At 46.2% G+C, this 27599-nt stretch overlaps 1 protein-coding gene across 3 annotated transcripts in view; it reads right to left on the bottom strand.

Moving 5' to 3' along the window:
• Positions 1-27599, bottom strand: part of APPBP2 (amyloid beta precursor protein binding protein 2) — a 143509-nt gene that overhangs the window by 42404 nt on the left and 73506 nt on the right. For all 3 annotated transcript variants that reach the window (XM_033921878.1, XM_033921881.1, XM_033921882.1), the window contains exons 3-8: positions 22335-22486; positions 21865-21988; positions 19513-19681; positions 17382-17471; positions 7777-7844; positions 7591-7696 (exon numbers count right to left, since the gene is read on the bottom strand). In XM_033921878.1, coding sequence (XP_033777769.1) covers positions 7591-7696; positions 7777-7844; positions 17382-17471; positions 19513-19681; positions 21865-21988; positions 22335-22486 — 709 coding nt within the window. The remainder of the gene's footprint in view (positions 1-7590; positions 7697-7776; positions 7845-17381; positions 17472-19512; positions 19682-21864; positions 21989-22334; positions 22487-27599) is intronic.

Below are 27599 nucleotides of genomic sequence, written 5' to 3'. Positions count from 1 at the left end.
TGAAACTGCACAGAATTATCATGGGTATCTGAATAACTGAGAAGCTTCCTGAAAAGGCATAGGAGGAAGGGCCCAGCTGGAAGGTCCTTAATTTGCCCTATATTTAAGTTGACATGGCAAAATTGGGCTACTTCATTACACAAGAGGCATCCCCTAGAACCCCATTTGGTTTGGCTACTGCTCCAGGACAGACCTGTATGGTATTAAAATATTAGGTTCTTAACTGGATAATCTTGTTTCTGTTAATATACACAGGAGTCCATATATTAGGTGATCAATCCATGCTCACGAAGCACTTACCGAAGTAGTTCTATTTTTTCCTTGTTAGTTACTAGTCCATTTATTTGGATCTATTTGAAGATTTTCTCTAGGCCTGTCTTGATCCTCCATTTAGTTTTTGCATCTTGTTTCTTCAGAGAGATAAGTTGGATGTCTTCATAAATGTAAAATTCCTATCTCAGTTTTCTGATTAATTTTCCCAGTGGTTGGAGGAAGATGTTGAACAGCATGGGTGACATAGTGGAACCCTGTGGTACCCCTATGTCTGTTTCTCTCCAATCGCTTGTATTCCCCTGCCATTCTACCCTCGTTAGTCTTTTGGATAAGAAAGACTATCCAGGGCAGGATTAATTCTTCGGTGGGCCCTAGACACACAAGTACACTGAGCCCCCCTACCCAAAGCCCTGCCTACTCACTACCCCTCCCACAATCCCATCAACCCACTCCCCACCCAGATAGCACTGTAAATATTACACTAAGCCCTAAAACACTATTACACCACCTACTGGAATAAAACACATGGGGACTACCACAAGATCTCTACACAGAAACTACATGCTAGAATACTACTACATCCTGGTCACACATGCAAACATAGACCCTCAACACAAAAGAAACTAAGGACCACAAATCAGTAATGGTGATATAAAAGCAAGAAACTGAGCTGGAAATCTCAAGAAATCCGACTCATGTAGAACAGTACTAGAGAAATAGAAAGTGAAATACAAAGTATCAGAAATAGGCATTTCTAAAAGCTGACATATTCCCTTTAATAAATTATTTTCCTATCTTTGAGCATTTTATTTTCCATTCCAGTGTCTTTCTTCAGCTTTTCGGGGGGGGGGGGGGGAGGGTTTCCCCTGTCATAGCAGGGTTTCCTGTCCATGCGACATGTCTTCTTTCTTCATGTCCACTCTCCATGCTTCTGTGTCCCTATCTGTCCTGTCCAGCATATCCCCCCTGTGTCCTTATTCCTTTTCTCCCATATTAAGAATCTGCCCTCAGTCTTTCTCTCCCTCTGTGATCAGTAAAAATTGTCTTTATGCTCCCTCCATGCCCAGAATCTTCTCTGTGCCCCTTCTTCCCTCTCTCTTCCCTTCTGCATTCCCCCTCACCCAAGGGCTAAAATCTTTCCCTCTCTTTTCCTTGCTCTCCCCTGCAATCCAATGTCTCTCCCCCTTTTCTTACCCTGATCCAGTCTTTCTTTCCTTCTCCACTGCCCCTCTATCCAGTCTCTCTTTCTCCCTACAGTTCAGCTGTACCTTTCCTTCTCCATCCCCCAGATCTAGCAGCACCTCTCCCCCTCTCTCCCTAGATCTAGCAGCACATCTCCCTCTCCCTCCCTCAGCTCCCTCTCCATCTCAGCTCCTCCATCTAGATCAAGCAATACCTTTCCCTCTCCCACTTCATCAGCACCTCTCATTCTGCTCCCCAGGTCCAGCAACACTCCCTCTCTCACACCCAAAAGCACCTTTCCTGCTCACTTTCCCTTCCAAGTCCAGCAGCACCCCTCACTCTCCAGTTCCTCCCTCTTACCTCTTTCCCCCTTCCCCCCAGGACTAGCAGCATCCTTCCTTCTCCTGTTCCCAGGGCCAACAGTACCTTTCTCTTTCACCTCCCCTCCCAGTTCCAGCAGCATCTCTCCCTCCAATTCTGCTAATAGAGTCAGCAGTACTCCTCCCTGTCCTGTCCCCAGGACCAGTAGCACAGCATCTCTCCCAATTCAGAAGCACCCTTCTGTTTAATCCCCCCCCCATCACTGGGACTAGCATCCATCTCTCTTCTATCTCCAGGGCCAGCAACATCACTTTCTATCCCTAACCAACCCTCACTCCTTCTGCCCCTGAGCTGGCACCACCATTCACATTCAGTTCTCTCACCGTCCTGGATCACAGCAGATAGTGGAAGCCCAGTTATTCCTATTTGCAGACACATGACCTTTGGCTAAGTTGCATCCCATCTCCTCTTTGCAGCTTCCTATTTCCTCGGAGGTAAGGGTGCAGCCTAGCCAAAGGTCATGACTCTGCGTGCAGGAATAGCTGGGCTTCTACTATCTGCAGCAATCCAGGATGGTGAGAGAACTGAATGGAAGCAGAGCAGTGATGCCGGCTCGGGGGCAGAAGGAAGGAGGGTGAGTTGGGAGAAAGAAAAGGGTGTTACTGGCCCTGGGGATAGAAGAGAGATAGGTGCTGATGGATCAGAGAGGTTTGCTGCTAGTCCGGTGGGGGGGGGGGGGGGGGGAGGATGAGAGAGATGGTGCCAGCTTGGGGGAGGAAGAAGGAAGAAGAGTCGCTTGGTGCTGCAGTAAATGATGTAATATTGTCAAAGCAGTGAACTGGGGGCCTCCTACCCTTCTCAGGCCCGAGGCACGTGCCTACTGGGCCTACCCTTTAATCCGTCCCTGACTCTATCCATATCATGACTTTTCCTTTGAGGCCTAGTTCTAAGCATCTTAATTTTAGCAGTGTGTGTTGGACAAAGTCAAAGGCTGCTGAGAGATCAGAAACCCCAGTAGTACGTCTTCTCCTTCAGCATGGTGTTTGAGGACCGAGTCCTGTACTGCTACTAGTATGGTACCCATGCTCAGGTGTCTTCTGAACCCTGATTGGGCCTGGTCTAGCTTCAATGAGTTTTCTAGGAAGTCTGGTATTTCTTGACATGCTAGTTTGTCTATTAGTTTAGATATCCATGGTTGGTTACCAGTCTGTAGTTAGAGAGATCTTCTGGGTCTTTTTCTTTGTTCTTCAGAATGGGCTTGATGACTGAGAGTTTCCATTTAAGTGGGACTTGTTTGGTCTGTAATGATTTATTGATAAAGTCCAGGTCAGGTCAGAACAATGGTCAGAAAAGCAAAACTTATTTGTCCTTTCCAAGTAGTGGAGAAAAATTCTGCGTACAACCAGCCTTTGTAATATCACATCCTGCTTTGGCGAACCCATAGGATAAAAAGCAGGTAAACAAACTTCTTGATTGGCATGAAAGGCAGACACAACCTTCAGTAGGAAAGAAGGTAACGTGCACACAGAGAAAGCCCAGCCTCTAAGATCCTTAGGAAGGACTCTCTGCAGTTAAGAGATCCATCTCACAGAGACAATTGCTACCAGGAATACTGTCTTCAATGTGAGGTACAGAAGAGACGCCTCTTGGAGAGGCTCATATGGAGGCTTGGACAGGTCCTTCAAAACGATATTAAGAGTCCAGAATGGAAAAGGCCGGTGTACAGAAGGCTGCTACTGAGTGTTCCCTTCAAGAACTGGGTCACATTAGGGTGAGATGTAAGTGATTGCTTCCCCCTTCAAGCTTGGAAGCACGAGACCCACCACGTGGACCTTGGAAGTGCTACTACTAGGTCCTTTTCTAATCCAGCTTGAAGGAATGCCAAAATCACAGGAATTGGCACCATGAGAGACTCGACCTGAACTTTGGCGCACCAGAGCTGGAAAGCCTTCCAGGCCCTAAAATAGGCTGTAAACGTTGATGGCTTCTTAGCTCAAAGAAGAGTAGCAATGACTAATTCCGAATAACCCTTGTGGATCAAGCCTGTATGCATTCAATTGCCAAATTGCCATAAGACCAAAGCAATCTGGGTTTTCTCCAAGGGAACTGGAACCTGACTGAGAAGCCCTGCATGAACCAGTAACTTGAGGCATCCATCTCATTGGAGATGCACCAGATCCACATACCATAGCTGGCGAGATCAGTCCGGGGCTACCAAGGTTACAAGTCCTGGGTGAAATGCGATTCTGCAGATGACCCGGCATACTAAGGGCCACAGGGGAAACAAAGAGAAGCATCTCTTTCCGCCAGGGTTAAACCAACACTTTCAACCCTGCGCTTCCCAGTTTGCCTCTTCGATTGTAAAACATTTTGCTTTTGTGTTCTTGGCTGATGCCATCAGTTCCATTTATGGCCTTCCCCAGTGTTGCACAATGAGACTGAATGCTCTTTGGGAGAGGGACCACTTCCTTGGGTCTAGCCTATCAGCTGAGAAAGTCGGCCTGCGCGTTTTCCACTCCTGCTACATGAGCTACTGAGAGTGACTGAAGATGGGATGCCACTCATTGGAACAATATCTGAGCCTCCAGATGTAATAGAGCATTTCTGGTGTCCCCCTGTATTCACATAAGCTACTATGGTGGCAGTCAGAGAACACTGACTGCCTTTCCTTCTTGAAGTTGACAATCCAGCCCAGGTCCTGTAGGACAACTAGGTCACACTGCCTGCTCGCCCTCTGACCTTGATGGCACTCTGATCAGCCAATTGTTCAGGTATGCATGCACTTGTATTTCCATCCTGCAGAGGTGAGCTGCAATCACCACCATCTACTGAGAAAGGGACTTAGGAGTACTCATCGGGGACGATATGAAAGCTGCAAATCAAGTGGAGAAAGCTTCAGCAAAAGCTAGACAAATGGTGGGTTGCATCAGAAGGAGTTTTATCAGCCGAAAGCCTGAAGTCATACTGCCATTGTACAAATCCATAAACGGCCTGTTGGGACTCCCCTGAAAGTAAAAAAAAAACAAAACTATCAGGAAAAGGGGTTTTCGAGATGGGGAACCTTTTCTCTGACTCCAGAAACCCTTAAATTCAATTTTTCAAACCCCACCCCATCCCGATTTTCCCCTTAGAGAATAATGGGCTATACTTGCAGTGCTGCTGCTGCTGCCTGCATGTATCAGCTTTACTTCAGCCTTAAAGAAGTGGAGAGAACTTTTTGTCTCAAATCCTTGTGGAACAGTGCAGAGCTGGAAATCTTCGGGCTGCCAATTGGACCAAAACCAACTGAAGGTTCAACCCCCACAAATCCTCATGCACAACGGGGGAAGGGGGAGTGGGAAAATAAAGTGCAGCTGGCTCCTTGAAATCCAAAGGGATTCATACTAGAGAGTTGCTTGGGACAGAAATCAAACCTGTTCCCACCTGGAATCAAACCTGTCCCCACTGGAATCTGTCCCTGCAAATAATCTCTTCCATCTCCATAAACTTCAGAAGTAGCTATTTAATTCAATTATACTACTGAATTAAAGGCCCTGATAAAGACCCATTTACAAGTAAGAAAAGACACTTTATTAATTTGGAAATATTAATTGGGAATAATACATATTTTGTAAATGGGTCTCTGCCAGAGCCTCTAATGTAAATATATAATATAAATACTCCAACTGATGAGGACCCTCAAGCTATGTCAGCTGAAGACTTCCTCTGAAGGTGGATGGGGTCCCTTTTGCCAAGCTTGGCAGGCAGCAACAGCGTCCTTGAGTCACATATGCTTGCACCTCAATGGCCCAGGGGATGCTGCTAGTGACTGCTACGCTTGGTGGAGGGAAGTTCTGACAGACTATGGAGGAGGTCCTCAGCTGGTGGTGCTTGGGGATCCCCACCAGCCACAGCAAGGGTCAGCAAGTACTTCAACAATGGAGAAATCAAACTAGAAATGCATTTCCTTTTCTGTTGAACACAATAAGAACATAAGAACATAAGAACATAAGCAGTGCCTCCGCCGGGTCAGACCATAGGTCCATCCTGCCCAGCAGTCCGCTCCCGCGGCGGCCCAAACAGGTCACGACCTGTCTAAATCACCAGAAGGGGCCCCCATGCCACCTCAGTTTCCTAATTGAGTCCTATCTTCCCATCAAAGTCCTAGCCCTCCGGTCTTGCACCTGCACGACCTGGTTGGGTTTCTACATTTATTTTCTGGTTACCTAAAGCTAACACATTTTTTGTCAAATTCCTTTTCTTAACCTTTGTTGTCTGGATATTTATTTTTCCATCAAGTTGGTTCCAGTTTCTCTTTTTTTCTGCTTTCCTGTCTTCTGCAAATTCTTCAAGTGGCTGCTGTCCATTGATTCCTCCTACCATGGCCAGCATTTCGTTCTTTCCCCCCTCTCAAGTCCTAGAGAGCATTTTTTCCTCTCTCCTTCAACCCCATGTGCAACATGTCTCCTCTCATTCACTGTTCACCATCTCTCTCCCTCCCTTGTTGCAAAGGGAGTGGAACGAGAGAGAGGGATCCAGGATGCAGCTCTTTCATTCCCTCTACAGCCAGGTCCAACATTTCACCCTCTTTCATCCACTGGCCCTTGGACAGTATCTTTTGCCCCTCCATACCAGCCCCATGCTCAACGATTCTCCTTCTATCACCCCTCTCCAGTGCCATACTGTGTTTCTCAATTCATTCCTTTCACCATGTCCAAATGCCTTCCTCTTGCATCCCTTTCCGTCTATCCCACCCTTCTCTCTCCATCACAACATCCAATATTTCTCCCTCCCTCCTCTCCACCAGCATGTCCATCAATTCTCCCAAGATTCACAAAGAGCTGCAATGAGAAGAGAAGGGGTTTTGAGATATTCCAAGTCTCTCACTTTCTTCCCTCACCAAAGTCTAGCTTCCCTCCCCCCTTTCTCCCCTCCAATCCCTCGCAGGTGGCTGCAGTGTGCCTCTCATCCCTCCCACCCAACCCATAGCCAAGGTGTCAGAAGGAAGGTTTCCAGGTCAGCTGCCGGTAGCGTGGAAGAGCGAAGGAATGTTGCTGTCAGCCTGAAAAGAGTGACTGCGGCTACATAAGATCCGATGCCGGAAGAAGGTACCATACCTGCGGAATCCTCAAACAAAAACAACCCATCCCTGTGAGATCCCCGCAAGTGTGGAGGGGATCCCCAAGGACCTGGAGGGGATCCACACAGGATTCCCATCGCCCTCATTCCCGTGCAGCTCTCTAATTCACACAGGAGCCCCACAGTCTGCACACAAGCCTTTAATAAATCAGACTAACAGGGGAATGGACCCTGAGCCTCAAAGTAACATAAAGAAGACTGGCTCATCAAATATACCTGGGTATTGCCCTGTGAATTGCATTCTGCACTTACGGAGTCTATAGTCTCTCCGAGGCAGAGTAGCCCCAAATATGAGGTCCTCTGGCACCGAAGTCTCCCAAAACAGAGTAAAAAGACCTCAAAATAATAAAAACTGAACAGAGCAGAGCAGAACAAAAGACCTTTTATTGGTTCGCTTGCAGAAGAAAAAACTGAAGAGGGAGCTATACTCCACTGGTGAAGGAAGAGGAACTGAAAGATGTGATTGATACCCTTCTGCAAGTGGTTCACAAGCATAGACTGATCACCTAATGTGTACACTATCCATATTTGTTGAACTCATCGATGCTGAAATATGTTTGTCAAATCGAAAGAAACATGACTTTGGTGGATGGACATGAGAAGTTTTTCACATATGCTTATAAAACTCTCCAAGGATATATTTACCTAATATTTCATGCACTGAACAATAAATATGCATTATAAACTGCAACATACCTGATAAATGGCAACAGACTGGCATATATTATCTACATTGAGCAAGTAAAAACCATAATCTAATAGTGTGTCCGAATACTTTGGATGCTTGGGTCCAAAATGTTCCCTGTGAAGATATAACTTATATTATAAAATATGAAAATTTATTACATTTTAAAATTAAATTTTCTAAAAGTTGTTACTTACCGTGCAAGATATACAGCATGTTTAATTAACTGCTCTGCTTTCTTAAATTCACGTTTTACTACACAAGCCTAAAAGGGCAGAAATTCATATATTTGGGTAAGTGAAGGAAGATGCTCTCATGACAAACCTAAGCTTCAATGTCAAATTATAGAAGACAGATAGTCCAGTAAGTAGAATACAGGAGAGTTTCTTTTTTTACATTTAGAGGTAGAAATTCAATGAGGTTACAATATATACTGTGCAAACTTCAATAACATAAAATCAAATTTAGACTTTAAACTTAATATGGAATGAATCTCACAGGATTTATCTTGCAAAGCAAAATATAAACAATTAAATCTTCATGTGCTAAAATCTCATTCTCTATTTTGGAAATCCCATCTTTTTGCATCAATGAGTAAAATGAACTATACTGAGAGGTAAGGTTACCAGACCTCCAGATTTACCCAGACATGTCCTCTTTTTAGAGGACTGTCCAGGTATGCAGATGACTTTTCAAAACCCAGCACTTTGCTCAGGACCACATTGGGAGGGCACCTGCGCATGTGCGGATGAAATGCAGTGACATCGCATCTGCACATTTGCAGATGCCCTCCCGACATAGTCCTGAGCACGAGAAGAGGTTGAGGGGCAGAGTTGGGGCGGAACAGGGAGTGACTTGGGTGGAACAGGGTGGGGCTGGGGGCTGGGCCATGGGTCTGGATTTTACGATCATAACATCTGGCAACCCTACTGAGAGGTCAATGTCCAGTACTACACCCTTAATTTACCTATAAACATTTTAAATTATACATTTAATTTTATATGAATTTTCAGTGGCACTATCCATATAAGTTCAGACATTGAAAATGCACATATAACCAAACATATAAAGTTATACTTGCTAGTTACCTGTCAGCACTTACAAATATAAGTTTTGTGTGGTCCTCATCCTATGTCAAAGTGTGTGCCTATTTCAGACACATAACACAGTAGATGACAGCAGAGACCTAAATGGCCAATCCGGTCTTCCCAGGGTACTCTGCAGAAACAGCGTGCCTTCAAGGAGATTACTGGGGCTCTGACCAGAGCCAATGTGTGTTACCAATGGACATTTCCATTTGAGCTTTTAGCCACCAATCACCGTCTCATCTATGGTCTCAAAAAAATCAGATAATATAAGCCCGTATTACAGAAAACTACACTGGTTAACGATGAGGCAAGAGTCATCTTCAAGTTTGCCTGCCTCTGTTTCAAAACCATAACTGGTTTATCCCCAATCTGTCGCACCATTTTGGATTTCCAGGCACCACTAGCACACGTAATGCCTATGTGTTCACCTTCCCTTCCCTGAAGGGCTGTACCTATAATAGATTCCTTGATAGAACACTGTCATTTCAAGCAGGCAAATGGAATAAATGTCTAACCACCCTCATCTCCAATTCACCCTCTTATCAATCCTTCAGGAAATCAATTACAACCTATCTTTTTGATAAATTTCTCTGACTCCTTCCTGCCTTGTAATATCTCTGAAACATTTCCGGATATACTTAACTACTCTTGGCTTACCAATGTAATTTGAAAGTTTTTCTTTTGTAACATCGCTGTCTGTGTACAGTCTCTTCCTCTGTAAACCACTCTGAACAGGGCTGTGGAGTCGGTAGATAAATGTTCCGACTCCAACTCCTCAGTTTTTTGTACTTCAGACTCCGACTCCGACTCCAAGTACCTGAAATTTCCTCCGGCTCCGACTCCTCGACTCCGACTCCACAGCACTGGTTAATTTTCAGATCGTTAAAATGGAATGTCAAGTTGAGAGAAATGAGCATTTTAGACACCATCTTCTTTTTGCTTTTAATCAAGGTTCTAAGGCCGCAGAAGCTGCTCGCAACATTTGTGCTGTGTATATAGTGGGTGCTATAGCTGAAAGAATTGCTCGTGATTGGTATACCAAGTTCAAAAATTGAGTCGGTAGATAAATGTTCCAACTCCTACTCCTCAGTTTTTTGTACTTTTGACTCCGACTCCAGGTACCCGAAATTTCCTCCAACTCCGACTCCTCAACTCCGACTCCACAGCCCTGGCTCTGAACTGCTTGTGGTATTGCGGTATACAAAAATAAAGTTATTATTAAACAACTGACTACTCTGGATGAAGCTTGAGATTGTTTGCAAAAGGAAGGCATTGCCCCAGTTGGAAGTCCCTCTAGAGAGGCTGACTAACAGATTACGACACCGCTTTGCAGGGAGTGGAGAGACGGGGCTATGGGCCTAGTGCTTCAAAGGGACAATCTATGACAGCGGATTCCAGATGACAGCAATTGGATTTTTATTGCATGCATGGTTTTGTGCTTCAGGACATACTATTGATGTTGTGGATCGAGTGTTGCTGTCCCTTAGGGGCAGAAAGCAATGTTACTTACCATAACAGTTGTTATCCAGGGACAGCAGGCAGCTATTCTCACTAGTGGGTGACGTCATCCAACGGAGCTCCGATGCGGACATCTCACAAGCATACTTGCTTGTAGAAACTTTTAGAAGTTTCGAGTTGCCCACACCGTGCATGCGCGAGTGCCTTCCCGCCCGATGCACCGGGCGCGTCTCCTCAGTTCAGATAGCTAGCAGAGAAGCCAACCCAGGGGAGGTGGGTGGGACGTGAGAATAGCTGCCTGCTGTCCCTGGATAACAACTGTTACGGTAAGTAACATTGCTTTATCCCAGGACAAGCAGGCAGGTATTCTCACTAGTGGGTGACCTCCAAGCTAACCACAATGGGATGGAGGGAGAGTTGGCAACTTAGGAGAATAAATTCTGTAACACCGTTTGGCCAAACTGTCCATCCCGTCTGGGGAAAGTATCCAGACAATAGTGAGAGGTGAAGGTATGAACCGAGGACCAAGTGGCAGCTTTACAAATCTCCTCAATCGGTGTCGATCTGAGGAAAGCTACAGAGGCTGCCATTGCTCTGACCTTATGGGCTGTGACTTTACTGTGAAGGGGTAATCCAGCCTGGGCATAGCAGAAAGAGATACAAGCCACCATCCAGTTGGAGATGGTGCGCTTAGAGATAGGGCGTCCCAACTTGTTTGGATCAAAGGAGATGAAAAGTTGAGGAGCAGTTCTGTGAGGCTTGGTTCGTTCCAGGTAGAAAGCCAAAGCACGTTTACAGTCCAGAGTGTGAAGAGCTGATTCTCCAGGATGAGAATGAGGCTTTGGAAAAAACACAGGAAGAACAATGGATTGATTCAGATGAAATTCCGAGACCACCTTGTGGAGGAATTTGGGATGAGTGCGGAGGACCACCTTGTCATGATGAAACACTGTAAAGGGCGGATCCGCAACCAATGCTTGAAGCTCACTCACTCGACAAGCAGAAGTGAGGCCAATGAGAAGCACCACTTTCCAAGTGAGAAATTTCAGAGGAGCCTTGTTAAGAGGTTCAAATGGAGGTTTCATAAGTTGAGAAAGAACAACATTGAGGTCCCAAACCACAGGAGGTGGTTTGAGGGGAAGATTGACATGGAAAAGCCCTTTCATGAATCTGGAAACCACAGGATGTGCAGAAAGAGGTTTCCCCTGAAGAGGCTGGTGGAAAGCAGCAATGGCACTTAGATGGACTCTGATCGATGTAGACTTGAGACCAGAACGAGACAGGTGCAACAGGTAGTCCAAAACAGAGGACGAGGAGGCATGTTGAGGTTCCCTGTGATGAGAAAAACACCAAGTAGAGAATCTAGTCCATTTCTGGGAATAGCATAGTCTAGTAGTAGGCTTTCTTGAAGCTTCCAAAACATCCCGCACAGCTGGTGAAAACTGAAGGGAAGTTACATTGAGAGGAACTAAGCTGTCAGGTGTAACGACTGCAGGCTGGGATGAAGCAGAGATCCCTGATGCTGCGTAAGCAGAGATGGAAACACTGGTAGAAGGAAGGGCTCCCTGCTGCTGAGTTACAGAAGAAGGGAGTACCAAGGTTGCCTGGGCCACCGAGGAGCAATCAGAATCATGGTGGCCCGGTCGGACTTGAGCTTGACCAGAGTCTTTTGAATGAGAGGAAACTGAGGAAACGCATACAGAAAGAGATTCCCCTAGTCCAGTAGAAACGCATCTGCCTCGAGACGATGAGGAGTGTAGATCCTGGAGCAGAACTGAGGCAGTTTGAAGTTGTGGGGGGCTGCAAAGAGGTCTATCTGAGGCGTTCCCCACAGGGAGAAGATTTGATGAAGGGGCGTGGAGTGGAGAGTCCACTCGTGAGGCTGTAGAAGACGACTCAAGTTGTCCGCCAAGGCATTGTCCGCCCCCTGAATGTAGACAGCTTTGAGGAAGGCGTTGTGGCGAATCGCCCAATCCCAAACTTTCAGAGCTTCCTGACAGAGGGAGGCCGATCCCGTGCCCCCCTGCTTATTGACATAATACATGGCGACCTAATTGTCCATACGAATGAGGACCACCATGTCATGAAGTAGATGCTGAAAAGCAGTGAGAGCGTTGAAAATCGCCCTGAGTTCCAGGAGATTGATATGGCACAGACGATCCACACTCGTCCAAAAGCCCTGGATGCGGAGCCCATCCAGATGAGCCTCCCAAGCATAGGTCGAGGAGTCGGTCGTGAGGACCTTCTGATGGGTAGGCATGTGAAACAGCAAACCTCTGGAAAGATTGGAAGAGAGCATCCACCAACGAAGCGACTGCAGCAGAGCAGGAGTGACCTGAATGTGACGAGTCAGAGGGTCAGAGATCTGCGACCATTGAGAAGCTAGGGTCCACTGAGGTGAAGTCTGGCAAAAGGAGTCACGTGAACCGTAGAGGCCATGTGACCCAGGAGCACCATCATGTGTCTCACTGAGATGGACGGGCGAGAAGAGACTGAGTGACAAAGATGAAGAAGAGCCGCCAGGCGCTGAGGAGGAAGGAATGCTCTAAGTTGAATAGTATCCAGAACAGCTCCGATGAAGGGGAGAGTCTGTGAAGATTGGAGATGGGATTTGGGAAAGTTGATCTCGAATCCCAGACTCTGCAGAAACCAGATTGTCCTCTGAGTGGCCCGGACGGCCCCCTGAGACGTGGAATCCTTGATGAGCGAGTCGTCGAGGTAGGGAAACACCTGCAGACCATGGTTCCGGACTGCTGCGGCCACCACAACCAGGCACTTGGTGAAGACTCTGGGAGATGAAGCTAGGCCGAAAGGAAGCACTCTGTACTGAAGATGAAGATGTCCCACCCGAAATCTGAGGTATTGACGAGAGGCTGGATGGATGGGAATACGAGTGTAGGCCTCCTTGAGATCCAGGGAGCATAACCAATTGTTCTGCTCGAGGAGGGGATAGAGAGAAGCCAGGGTCAACATGCGAAACTTCTCCCTGACCAGGAATTTGTTGCACCCTGAGGTCCAAAATAGGACGCAGGTCGCCCGTCTTCTTCGGAACAAGGAAGTACCGGGAGTAAAAGCCCCTGTTCAGTTGGTCCACAGGGACCGGCTTGACGGCACGAAGCCGGAGCAAAGCCTGAGCTTCCTGAAGAAGAAGGGCGGTCTGGGTTAAGTTGGAAGGATACTCTCTTGGAGGATGTTCCGGAGGAATATGATGGAACTGAAGAGAGTATCCCTCTCTTACGATGGAAAGGACCCAGAGGTCGGTGGTAATAGTTGTCCATCGATGGTAAAAATGATGGAGACGACCTCCGATGGGAAAAAGTGGGGAGGGCAGAACACTGGAAGTTATGCTCCCTACGAGACAGTCAAAAAGGCTGGGGAGCCTTGGGAACAGCAGACCTTCTTTTGTTGGGGCTTCTGCTGATGCTGCCTCTTCACTGGCGGCCAAATGGCGGGGGCCTGCTTCGGCGGGTAGCACCGCTGATAAATCATGGGAGGACGAGCCGGACGAGAGATGGCAGGCTTGGGCTTCTGGCGGAGGATAGACTGAAAAGACTTTTCATGTTTGGATAACTTCTCCGTAGCCGCCTCGATGGACTCATCGAACAGGTCCGCCCCCGCACAGGGAACGTTCGCCAGTCTGTCCTGGAGATTCGGTCCATATCGATGGTGCGAAGCCACGCCAAGCGCCTCATGGCCACCGAACAGGCCGCCGCTCTGGCCGAGAGCTCGAAAGCGTCGTAAGACGATTGCATCATCTGCAGGCGAAGCTGGGACAACGATGCCAGTACCTCAGAGTACTCGAAGCGAGCCTGAGAATCCAGATAGGGTAAAAACTTTTGCAGGATGGAGAGGAAAAACTCGAAGTAGGTGTCAAAATGAAAGCTGTAATTGAGGACTCGAGAAGCCATCATCGAGTTCTGATAGATGCGCCTGCCAAATCTGTCCATGGTTTTGCCCTCTCGGCCAGGAGGGGTGGAAGCATAGACCTGGGAGGGGTGAGATCACTTCAGAGAGGATTCAATCAAGAGAGACTGGTGCGAGAGCTGCGCCCCTCGAAGCCCTTATGGTGCACCGTGTGGTAGCGAGCATCCAACTTCCCCGGAACCGCCGGGATGGAATAAGGGGTCTCGAAGCACCTCATGAAAGTCTGGTCCAGAAGCTTGTGCAGAGGCAGGCACAGAGACTCGGCAGGAGGTTGAGGAAGATGCATCGTCTCCAGATACTCCTTCGAGAACTTGGAACCCGAATCCAGGGTGATATCCAGATCCACCGCCATTTGCCTCAGGAAGGACGAGAAGGACAACTGGTCCGTCAGCGCCGGGCCACGAGGCGGGCTCGAAGACGATGAGGCAGCCTGGTCTGCCGATGTCGAGGACCGGCACGGAGAGAACGAATCCCCGCAGTCTTCAAGTTCTGGCATGGGAGGAGGGGGCAAGTATTCCAGAGTAAACTCCCAGAAAGGTTGCTTCCGACGAGGCGAGGCGTGTCTCGATGAATGCCTCGATGAGTGCCTCGATCGACGACCGGAGCTGTGTCTAGACGCAGGCCTCGAGCGACGAGGTGAGCGACGCCCAGACAAGGCAGCCATTGAGTAGATGGGACTGGAGGCCGTGGATCGAAGCATCAGCGGCTGAGACGAGGTCCCCCGAGGCGCTCCCCAAGGTTCGAGGCTCGGCATCGCCGAGGAAGGGTCCAGACCCGGCAAGCCATGGAATGAGGGTATCGGCTCCAAAGGTGGCATGGGCAAAGACTCTGCTCCCTGCGAGACACGCCCCGAAGCCAGACCAGACACTCACCGAGACTCTGCTCCCATCAATGAGAGTGTGCGCCAAGGAGGCACCGGATGCGGCTCGACCTCGCGGGAGGCTTCCGCGTGCCCAGGCTGGATCTTGGAGAGAAGCGTCGGCCCAATTTTGGTAAAGAGCTCGACAAACCTCTGCTCCATCAAGGCATGAAACGACGCTGTCAAAGAGGGATCCATATCAGAAATGGGACCTCCTGCACGGACGTCGGTCAGTCAGCTGCCATGGGGCTTAGATTTGGAGGCCCTGGGCACCTTAATCACCACTGGAGGGATAGGAGGCTGCGCTATCTGACCTGAAGAGACATCGGAAGGCACCGCAGCCTGCGTCGAGGTTGAAGCCGGCACGAACGAGGCAGGCTTGAGCAGACTTGAGGCTGAAGGTGTAGAATCGGAAGTCGAAGGCGTGGCGCCCTGGGAAGAGGGCCGCACTGGGGACGCCTCCATGCCAAACAGCGACTCCCACAAAATACAGCGACGCTTAAACGCACGTGCTGTGAGCATGGAGCAAGGTCGGCACGATTTTGGAAGATGTTGAGGCCCGAGACACTGAAGACAGCGTCGATGCGGGTCCGTCAACGAAATCGCGCGCTGGCACTTGACACACCTTTTAAAACCGGTAACAGGCTGGGACATAGGCCGAAAAAGCTCCGCCGCAAGGTCACGGCCATGCGACCTGCCGGGTCGAATGTTCGAACAAAATTTTTTTTTTTTTTTTTTTTGAAAAACAACAAAACGCAACGTGAGCCAACAGGAATGAGCAAAAGAACCCAAACCCGAGGGCACAGAAGGCACAAAAAAAGAAACTTTGCACAGAGTTCAAAGGCAAACTTCTCAGCTCCGCGAAAGAGAAAGAACTGAGGAGACGCGCCCGGTGCATCGGGCGGGAAGGCACTCGCGCATGTGCGGTGTGGGCAACTCGAAACTTCTAAAAGTTTCTACAAGCAAGTATGCTTGTGAGATGTCCGCATCGGGGCTCCGTTGGATGACGTCACCCACTAGTGAGAATACCTGCCTGCTTGTCCTGGGATAAGGAGTGCATGTGGGGTCTGAATGGTAGGAGTGCTTGATAAGTGATGGGCGATGAATGTAGGATGGGTGGGATGGGATTTCATGGATATTGTGATTTTGTGTCTATGGCTGTGTGTGATGATAGCTTCCTTATGGAGCAGTGGGAGTTGAGGAAGAGGTCTCACAGGAGTAGTGTTGGAGAGTTGATGGGAGGAGGGATATGGAGTGGGAAAGGTGGGGTTGGGTGGACTATTTGGAGAGAATGGGGAGGGGTTGAATGCTAGTGGGAATGAATGGCGGAGGGAATGAGACTTAAGGTAGTGTCCTATAATGAATGTTCAAGGCCTTAATTCACCCCACTAGTGTCGGGTCTTATTTTGTGAGCTCCATAGATTGCATGCCTCAATCTGTTTTGTACAAGAAACATATCTTCTGCGAGCTTATGAAACTTATGTCAGGGACTCCAAATTTCCTTTGAGCTATTGGGTTTCAACAGTGGGGTCTGCCAAATGGAGAGGAGTAGGGGATCTTGTTTGCTAAAGGGATAGAAGTTGATATTACAAGGGGCATTTCTTGTTGGTGGTGGGCACAGTAGTGGGCATTGTTACACTTAAGTGAACTTGTATGCACCTATGAGAACCAGGGCTTATCTGTAAAAAGGATGTTTTACTAATTATCTTGCAAATGAAAAAGAGGGACCTTATTCTGGGTAGGGATTTCAATCTGACTGACTCCACATTTAGATAATATGAGCAGAGCTTTCCATTCTTTTGTGGATGCACTAAATGTCATGGATGTTTGGCAGTGCCTTCACTTTTCCAGCATTCACAGTTCTTACTCATGCATTGACTTTTTGTAGATAGAAAACTATTGGAGAGGTTAGAAAACTCTACTATTGAGCAAATTACTTGGTCAGATCACACCCATGTGGTTGAGGCCTGGGGACCTAGGGGGGGGGAGGTTGGCATTGGTGGATAAATGATAGTTTGTTAAAGGATCCAGATGTTCAGAGAAGTTTAAGGGAGGCTATCGTGAACTATCTTTGACCATGTGGCTCCCTTTTATTGGGAAGTTCACTGGCTGCCCACTGAGGCTCGTATTAAATTCAAATTTTTGCTATAAAGCTTTATTTGGTTTGTCACCAAGTAACTTAGTAAACTCATTTTCTATTGCCTAGTCAACACGTCACCGAAGCTCTCATGGCCTTTTTAATTTTCCATCAATAAAGGGTTGTCACTATAAAAAATTCCATCAAAGCCTTCTTTCCTATCAGGCAGCTCTCTGGGATAGAAATATGAAGCCCCATTACTGAGTTCTGTATCATGCCATCACTTCAGGAAGCAATTCAAGATGCATCTGTTCCCTAATTAATGATTATGAACATTTCTATTGTACTTTAAGAGCAGGAAGGTGTTTGAATTTTGTGTGATCTTTAACACCTTACCTTTGAGGCTTGCCTCAAAACATCTACCACCACTTTCACTGGCAAACCAGCTGAGATTTCCTTCATAGCCTCTATGCACCACTTATATGCCTTAAAACAAAACAGAAAAAGATTGACAGATTAGGTTCTTACCTCGGTATTCTGGGTTCTGTTAGGATATACAGGAGTCCATACTTGAGCTGTTGATTCCCATTTTCTGCAGAAGGATATCCCTTTAAGATCTTGAGAACTCCTCCCCTTCTGCAGTGAGAACATCACCCTCCTCAGCAGGTACCAAAGCAATCAAATTCTTCTGAAATACAAGAAAAGAGGAGAGGGATGGGGAACTTCCCCAGCAAGAAACATATTCTGCTCTGCTGTGAAACTTAGAAAATAGAACAAACTAATATAATAAAACCCTTACCCGCGCATGCGCAGTTGAAACGGTGTGATCTCTGCTGCTGTGATTTGTGCCTCTGTGGCCGTGTTCCATTTACGGCACATGCGGCGGCTTGTGGCAGCTTACGGCGGTTTCAGCGACGGTGAGAGCAACAGCAGGAGGGTTCACCGCCGAGAGCAACGGCAGGAGGGTGTCCTTCAGCCTGGACGAAGCCGACAGGGTACAGGTGCTGCGAGGCGTCCGGCTGCTACTGCTGCACAGGGAAGTGGAGGGGAGAGGGGGCTGCTTTGGAGGGAGAGGTGTGCTGGGGGGCAGGCAGCAATCTTGGTTTGCCCTTGGGGGGACGACGACACAGAAGGGGGCCATGGAGAGATAGGCAGACATGGCGCAACAGAGATGACATGGGAGACTGAAGCTGATCTGAAAAGGTGATGCACACCTTATCATCATCGTGATCCATCACGTGATCCTTCTGGATTCTGGACCCTGCGAGGAATCCCACTTAATCCACCATCATAGAAGAGCAAGTGAAAATAAAAGCATGGAAAGAAACTTTCAATCCTGCTTGGAAGGGTCACAGACACTGGGAGCTGGCGTGATGAGGTGGGTGATGCCTGTTTGGGAGAAGGATCTCCTTTAGGCGGAGTAGGCATACCCGTAGGCAACATAGCACTTCCCAGTCCTGTTAAATAGCTGACAAAATCTGAAAAGCCTTGCATCGGAGGACCTGAGGCTCCTTGCATAACTCCAACCTGGAGATGAAGAGAAGCATCTGCCACCATGCACTTGCATTTTGCCCTATCGCTGCTTGGTTTATCTGAGTTCGTTTGCAGAAGGAATAATTGAGGAGGATGCTATGCTCCACTGCAGAAGGGGAGGAGTCTCAAGCTCTTAAGAGTATATCCTTATGTAGTCTGTGGGAAAAGGGAAACAGCAGCTCAAGTATGGACTCCTGTGTATCCACAACAGAACACAGAAATTATTAAATACCTGAATTATTTTAAAGATGTGCTTATTTAAAGATAGTTTTACAGCATTCCTTAAACAGGTATACTAGATAAGAATGTCAATCAAAGGGGCTTATTTACTAAAGGGCACTAAAATTTGCTATTAACACAGCTTATCACTCAACAGTAGTGTCAACTAAAGCAAAATTAGTGCATCAACGTGTGGAAGCATTCCCAGTATATTAGTATTTAGTCACATGCAACCTTTAGCATGAAATCATTTAGCAACCTCCTATTTAAGAGATGTTAAATGCCACCACATTAATATCAAATTTTGCAGTTAGCACCTGGTATTTCCTAAATGTGAACACCAATCTTGGGTATGTCCTTTCTCTGCCAATGTCTGCCTGTTTGCATACTACATATTTGGCATCTCAGTTAGTGCATGGAAAGAGCAAAATTAGTGCAAAAGCCATTACAGTGGTTTTGGACTAGAAATATTCCTCGTACTAAACACATAATGTAGTTTAATAAATGAGTCCCTGCTCCTTCTTGCAAATTCCGGATGAGATTTGGCACCAGGTGCCTTCATTCACAGCTTCAGGGATTGTTTTCCTCCAACCTGCCACTGTTAAAAGCCCTCCCACTTCATCTTAGTGATTCACAGTGCTCAACCAGGGATCATGTTCCAGACCTTCCTCTGGAACCTCAAAAACACAGACCCTACATCTACTAAGTAGGTGCTATCATGGTTAATTTTCTCTAGCTGGGATACAGTTTTGTTGGGATGCTGCTACATACTCACTTGGTCATAATGGCTTTTTGCAAAGAGCAAGGCACACAGCTCTCCATAGAGAGCTGCCTTATTTGCTTGCTGTCCATGTTTGGCAAGTTTCTCCATGTAGTTTTGTGCTTGTTTGAAAGTTTCTTCTCCCAAATGGTATTTACAGTTGCCATTTCGAACGTGCAGTAACCTACAGAAGAGTATTTAAAAACACAAATGACTTCCAGAAAATGTAGTCAATAAGGCTATGTTTTAGGATGCTGGGTATCCTAAATAACAAAGGGACTGCCAGTTTCAGTTTGACTAACACTCAATTGCTTGCTCTTTCACAGATAAATACAGAAAAAAACAGCTTGCCTATGAAGAGGAAATCTTCTAAGAACTATTTCAGAATTGTGCTTAGAAGACTATAGGGGCTCATTTTCAAAAAAGGAAAGACATCCAAAACAACAGCATAAAGTGGCCAAGATATCCAAGTACAGTGGTACCGAGGTTTGCGAGTGTTTTGCAAGACAAGCAAAACACTCCAGCAATTTGTAACTCGCAAATCGAGCTCTGTCTTGCAAAATGAGCAAAATTTACCTGCAGCTTTAAGTTGATTTTCCAACCCTGCCGCCCCACGATCTCAGCGACATGCTCAGAGCTGAAGCGAGGCCTGTTCTGCTCCTCCACCACACCGTTAAACCAGCTCCGCGCACACCCAACCCAAGAGAAGCCAGCAGCGAGCAACATCCAATCCCGTTCAACCAAGCCCTGCACGCGGCCAACCCAAGAAAAGTCAGTAGCCAATCCCAAGCATCTCACCCGACGATGGTTGAAAGTGGCACTCAATCAGCTCAGGGATCTGGGAAGGGGGCGCCGGACCGACCTACTGTACCTTCGAGCCGGGAAGAAGGCTGACTTGGACCGGCTTGTTCCCCAGCCGCTGGCGGCAAATGGATCCTGCTCTGAAGGAGAGGGAATGCAGGACTGAAACGGTGCACGAGAGAATGGCTAGTAAAGTAAGTAAACGAGGTGATTTGCGCCGCTCCCATGCCGCTTTATTGTCCTGTCCTAGTTCAACAAAGTAACAATCATATCAAAAAATCCCGACAGGGATGCTCCCTGTTTCGTTTTACTGGAACCGAGTATAATTCTAAGCTGGGGGGTGAAATTGGACGTACCCAGGACGCGCCATTAAAGCAAGAGTGAGGAACAATGTAGAACGAATCAACTGAGTTTCCATTATCTCCTATGGAGAAAGTTGCTTTGATATACGAGCGCTTTGGATTACAAGCATGCTTCTGGAACGAATTATGCTCGTAAACCAAGGTACCACTGTAGTCATTTTCGGAACAGTTTTTCTAAACATCTTGTCTGCAGTGTGTCCAAAGTTTAAGGGGGAGTGTTGGAGGTGTGTTATGGGCAGGTTTAGGGCGTGCTTAGCAGTTGGACATCTTGTGGAGATAAATATTTACCAAAACATTCAGGACGCCATCTAGATGTTCGGCGCTAGATCTGTTTTAAAAGTAAATAAGGGTCAAAAAGGTACCCAAACTGAACATATGACCACACACTCCCTCAGTGGTCACTGCCCCCTTTCCAAAGACCTGAATGAAACTGTACAGAAACGTCTCTATAACAGCAGCACAATGGTTGAGAAATCCTAATACAGCAGCAAGTAGGTGTCTGGAGTAGCCTGATGGGTGGTGTAGTGAACCATAAAGAGAGAGACCAAGGCCCATACCCCACTCTAATCACAAATTTATGGTAGTAAGTGCAAGCCCACCAAAATCCTACTGTACTGCCATATAGGCAACACCTGCAGCCCAAAGGACTATTGGAGTGGTAGACAGTTGGGTATAGTAGGTTTTGGGGGTTATGGTATGATGTATACTTGGCACCCTTTATGTGAAGTTCACAGCAGTGCCCTCTAAGGTGCTCCACTGCTCTGGTGGCATGGCTGTGTGGTCAGTCCATTAAAAATGCTGGCCCTTCCTACATGCAAATGGCTTGTTTTGGATGTATTTCATCTAGACATCTTATTGTTTGAAAATGGTCAAAAAAGATAGATGTCTTGATAGGCTAAGACGTTTAACAGGTCATTTTCAAAAGACAAACATCTTGCAGTTTCAAAAACGGACATTTTCACTACTGGATTTTTAGACATCTTTCTCAAAACTTGGACCTAAGACGTTCTATCGAAAATATCCATCTACAATCATCCAGTCCTTAACACCCAGAAATGGGCAGAAAGAGGATAAGAAAAAACAAGTTAAAATTCTCAGAAGAGACCTAACTGTTTTAGTTTCATGCAACATTATGTGCTTCTTTTCCACGATTATATACCTGGCATTTGCTCTAGTGTGAATATGTAAATGTTTTTTAGCCTACCTTACACAACATTCCACTGCCCGAAAGCAATGAAGCATCTCACTGTGGAGGGTACACAGCTGAAGGCAGGAAAGGAAAACCTTCTCGGCATCACTATACCAGCCCGCATCAGACAGAAATCCCCCTGAATGAATAAGAGCTACGTGTCCAAAATCAGTGGATTACTACTAGTTTGTTTTACTGTCCTACTGAAAGATGAATATCACAGCTCAAATGTCACTTTGTAGGAAGCAAAACATAGTAAACTACTCCAAACCAGGCAAATAACAGATAAATAATGCCCAGTGATTAAAACTCAAGAGAAGTCGTCAAGAGAGAATCAAAGTAGAGAAAAGAAAAAAGGGTCTTAATCTGACATAAGAATTAAAAGTTGGACTCTAGTAACACTTCAGAACAACTCAAGTATTATTTCTAAATAAAGACTTTATTTGATTTAAGTTCTATCCTCACAGCATTCCATCATCACTTACCTAGTACAAACCCAATCTGAATTGCCTTTTCTTTTACTTGGGAGTCAGATTCTGCAATGTATGAGCATCGCCTGCTAAATGAATAAGCCAACACAGAGGCCACTTTCACTCCATGATCCATCAAAGCCTGAAAACAGTGATGAAGAAGATGCCTAAAACCAAGAGAGCCAGGGATTAGGTCATTTAATAATATCATTAACTTCTCTGAAGTATTTCCTCACTTTTTTATTTTCCTTTTAGCGCCTCCATTCTTTCCAGGCAGTAGTGCTGCCCCATTCAGGGGAAAAAATTTCAATTCGATTCAGCCTATTGAATCGATTTTTCGATTCGATTTTCCTGCCCAATTGGGTGTTTTTTTAAAACATCCTGGTGGGTTTATTTTATAGCTTCTTCACCCCTTTTATAGCCTCTTCACCCACTTTGCCCTCTCCTAACCACACTGGCGCCGTGATGTAAACAAAATAAACAAACAAAAAAGACTTTTCCTCTATCTGTTAAATCTTAGCTCACATTTGCGGTCTAACACCAGCTCTGGCATGATACACGTTTCAAATCTGACATATTGTAATCACAAAACAGAAAATAAAATTAGTTTTTCTACCTTTTGTTGTCTGGTCATTATTCAAATCTTGTTGGTCCCAGGCTCTGGTTGTCTTCTGATAACTTGCTTGCTCCTTCTTTCTTCTTTCTCTGTGCTAATCATATATCTTCCATCTCTGCCCTCCCCTTCCGTTTCCCTTCCCTTTCCCGGAGGTCTGGCATCTTTCCTTTTTTTTGTCTCCATCCAAAGATCCACCTTTTCTCAACTACCCTTTCATCCAGCATCTCTCCCTCCTTCCCCACCACCCCAGGGTCCACCATCTCTCCCTTTCTGTTCCTTTCATCCCTAAATCCCATTGTCCACCATTTATCTCCCTCTCCTCTATTTTTAGACCCATTATTTCTTCCCCCCAAAGTCCGGCATATGCACGTCTCTTTGAAACCCCCCTTCCCTCCCTCCCCCTGTGTACTTCTACACCAGGGCCCCCTATCCTGAATGTCTGCACCCCACCCCTGAAGTCCAGTCTGTCCCCCCTGAAGGCCAGCCTGTCCCCCCTGAAGGCCAGCCTGTCCCCCCTGAAGGCCAGCCTGTCCCCCTGAATGCCTACACCCCACCCTGAAGGCCTGCATGTCCCTCCCGAATGCCTACAGCCCACCCCTGAAGGTCTGTATGTCCCCCCCTGAAGGCCTACACCCCACCCCTGAAGGCCAGCCTGTCCCCCCCGAAGGACTGTACCCCCCCTGGAAGGCTGAACCTCCCCCCCAAAGGCTTGTACCCCCCCTGGAAGGCTGCAACCCTCCCCCCCCCGAAGGCCTGTACCCCCCCTGGAAGGCTGCACCTCCCCCCGAAGGCCTGTACCCACCCTGGAAGGCTGCACCTCCCCCAGAAGGCCTGTACCCCGCCCAGAAGGCTGAACCCCCCCGAAGGACTACACCCCCCCCCCCCCCCGAAGAAATACACCCCCTCTCCCCCCGGAAGGCCTGCGTGTTCAACTTATCTAAATTCAGCAGCCTGCCCTGCAGAAGATTGCTGCCTCTAGCGATCTTTGTAAGCTGCCATACGCCATCCGAGTTGTCTTCTCTCTGCCGAGAAGGGGCAGGACCGCGACAGAGAGAAGACAACTCGGACGACTTATGGCAGCTTACAAAGATCGCTAGAGCCAGCGATCTTCTTCTGCAGGGCAGGCGACTGAATTTAGGTAAATTGCTGCGGGGAAGCCACTTCCCGACTGACCCTCCCCACTCGCCCTCTAAAGCAGGAACGGCAGGCCAGCAAGAGGCAGAGCTGCCGCTCCTGCTTTAGGGGCGAGGGGGAAGGTCAGTCAATGAATCGGGAGGCTGATTTTTGGGTGGGGTATATCGATTCACCCGAAGTGAATCGGTGAATCAATTCGAATCGTGAATCGGGCAGCACTACCAGGCAGAACAAAACTCATTTTGCTGACAGAGATGAAAGGGAAGCTTTCTCTGATTCTCTCTGCCACCAATAGACATTTCTATAGTAACTATCATTCTGCTGTTTATTGAGGCTATGACATGCTCTTGGGTTATGGCAGACTTGAAATTCTAGCAAGTGTGGGGTCTCATACATTGCAATATATTGAATTATGACTTTTCATATTTTCTAAGAGGCATTCTTTATAAATAAAAGCTAGCTATAGAAATCAAGTAGGTTACAGTCATAGCAAGTATAAATTTCTTTAGAAGTTTGTTTTTAATTTTTTCAAAATTACTTAGTAAGAAACATGACTTTTGAGTCTGCAGTCCAGGAGGATTATTTTTGCTTCCTCAGCAAAGAAGTCAAAAGTAATTTATCCCAAAACAACTTTTTGTGGATCACATCAAGATTTCTGGAAATTCTAGGTCTTTAAATAGAATCTTTACATTTTAATTTAATCCAGCTATACAATCAAATTTGTACAAATAGTAGAACTTGACAACTTACAAAACATATTGATGGCTTTACCACAAATTCAATTAGAAAAAATAAGTTTTGCAAATGCAATTACTGCCCAAAACAAAATTAATAACAATTCATAATCAAACAATCCATAAAGGATGGAAAAGAATGTTCCTGGGCCCGATACTACACTGAGCCCCGACGTTAGGGCACCGCCCCCGCAACCCCAGACGACCAGCTCTCCCAGGGGCGGGGAAACCCCGGATTCATTGGTTTTCTCCTCTCCAGAGGCAAGGGAAGAGTTACTGGAGAGCTTGGAGACTGGGGCCCACTTTTCCAGGGCCCCTATGGAGGTACCTGGGGGAATATCATCTCAACATGAGGGGGAAGGGCTGAAGACACTCCCCGAAGGACTTCAGAACGGTGAGCACTCTACACCTACACAAACCTCAATTGAACTGATTAAACCTGCAGAAGTGACTTTAGACTCTATCTGGGACTTATTGGCTGGTTTTGTTAAAAAAATTACTCCTACACTCCAACAAATTGAAGGGAAAATTAAGGAACATGATAAAGAATTGAAGGATTTAAGGAAAGAAACGAATATTTCTAATTTATCTGTTCAAAAAATGGAAAAAGAAATTGTATCATTGAAACAAGTTCAAGAGGCTTTAGTTAAAGATAATATTAACCTAAGGAAGAAGACTGAAATGCTCGAGAACAATTCACGCAGTAATAACTTAAGGTTAATTAACTTTCCAAGACTCGAGTTAGTAACACCTAGAGAAATGCTAAAGAGATATCTAGTAGAGAACTTAGAGATACCCGAAGATTCATTACCACCATTTTCACGGGTTTATTATTTGCCTGATAAAGAACAAAATCAACAACTAAAAGAAAAACCCTCAGATCAAGAACTTCCAAATATATCGCAGATCTTAGAAACATCTGAGAAGGATTTAGCATCACCAGCCACCATGATTATTACTTTAGCTTTGTCAATTGATAAAACATGGTTGTTAAAACTTTTCTTTAAAAATAGACAAAAAAGCTTTCTTGGTTATAAAATACAAATGTTCCCAGATTTGGCACGGGAGACGCAAAGGCGTCGCCGTGAATTTCTTCTATTGAAACCTGGGGTTTTATCTTTGGGAGCAACTTTTTATTTGAGACATCCGTGTAAATGTATTGTATATCACCGTACTCTTAAATATGTGTTTTTTGAACCATCACAATTGACAAACTTTGTGGCTATGTCTCGCCTGAATGTTAACAATCTTTGAGCCCTATATTTAGGATATTGTGACCTCATCTCAGTGCTATAGTTCTCAATTTCTTTTACAATTTTCTTTTTAGATAATTTCGCCAATTTTCAATAATTCTTGGATCCTAATTGTGGACTTGAGCATAAATAGTATATTTGTTTAATTTAAGATTTATATTGCTTTGTATTTGATATCTATCCTATTCTTGCTTTCTGTACAAGTGAAATACTTGAAATTTAAGTTGAAAATAATAAATAAATAAATTAAAAAAAAAAAAAAGGATGGAAAAGAGAGGAAGCAAAAAATTTCACAATATTTAAATTATTAAAAAAATACATTAAAAGACTGACAGACCACTTTCAGATTGGAGGAAGTTCTCTCAATGTTGGAAAAAGCCCAAGAAAAACTGCTGCTAAATAAACATGGGTTAGATCTTAGGCTCCTTTTCCATTATTGTCTGGTTTAGATTGTAAGCCACTCAGAATTTTATTGCGATGAGCAGAATATTTAAGTTTAACAAACATGGAACCCTGATTTCAAATTTATCAGTATAGGCAAAGGTTATGGTGTGTTACTAAGCAGCTTCAGGATTTTCTTTAGAAGACAGATGTAATAGATTTGTTTCGAAAAGCTTTAAAAATTTATCTTTTTAGCAAATATTTTTGCTTAATTAGAAATCTATGATATAATCCTATTTATGATAGGATCTGTAACCCTTCTTTAAAAATCATCGGAACAAGAAGAGCAGATATGTTCACTGTCGCAGGTCCACAATGGTGGAACTCCCTTCCCCAATACATTAGATCAGAACAAGACATTTCAGCTTTTAAAAACCTCTTAAAAACTTATTTGTTTAAGGATGCTTATGATCTTTAAAGATTCTAAACTTATCTATTTTGTTTTAATTAATATCCACAAAGTGTGCCTTGAAATTATTTACCCTACCTTTTGTTTTTCCCTTTTTTTTCCTGTGCCCTTATTGTAACTTTACCTCCTTTCCTCTTTTTTTCATGTTAGTTACTACAGTGGTGCCTCGCATAACGAACGCCTCGCACAGCGAACGCTGCGCACAACGAACTTTATGTCTTGCTCCCTACAACGAACTTCGTTTCACACAACGAAGTCGCCTGAGCTGCATCCTTCCGCGCAGGCACTGCGCTTAACTGCCCTCTCTCCGCCTGGCTCCCTCTTGCCCCCCCGACTCCCCGACACGATCGGGGCAAAAAGGAGCCCAAGCCCTCTTGCCCCGCCGATTCCCCAACTCCCCGACAATATCGGGCCAGGAGGGAGCCCAAGTCCTCCTGGCCATGGCGACCCCCTAACCCCACCCTGCACTACATTACGGGCAGGAGGGATCCCAGGCCCTCCTGCCCTCGACGCAAAACCCCCTCCCCCCAACGACCGCCCCCCCCCAGAACCTCCGACCGCCCCCCCAGCCGACCTGCGACCCCCCTGGCCGACCCCCACGACACCCCCACCCCCCTTCCCCGTACCTTTTTGTAGTTGGCCGGACAGACGGGAGCCAAACCCGCCTGTCCGGCAGGCAGCCAACGATGGAAT

The sequence above is a fragment of the Geotrypetes seraphini genome, chromosome 15 (assembly GCF_902459505.1).
Source record: "Geotrypetes seraphini chromosome 15, aGeoSer1.1, whole genome shotgun sequence".
NCBI lineage: Eukaryota > Metazoa > Chordata > Amphibia > Gymnophiona > Dermophiidae > Geotrypetes > Geotrypetes seraphini.
This window is presented reverse-complemented; position numbering and strand designations above follow the sequence as displayed.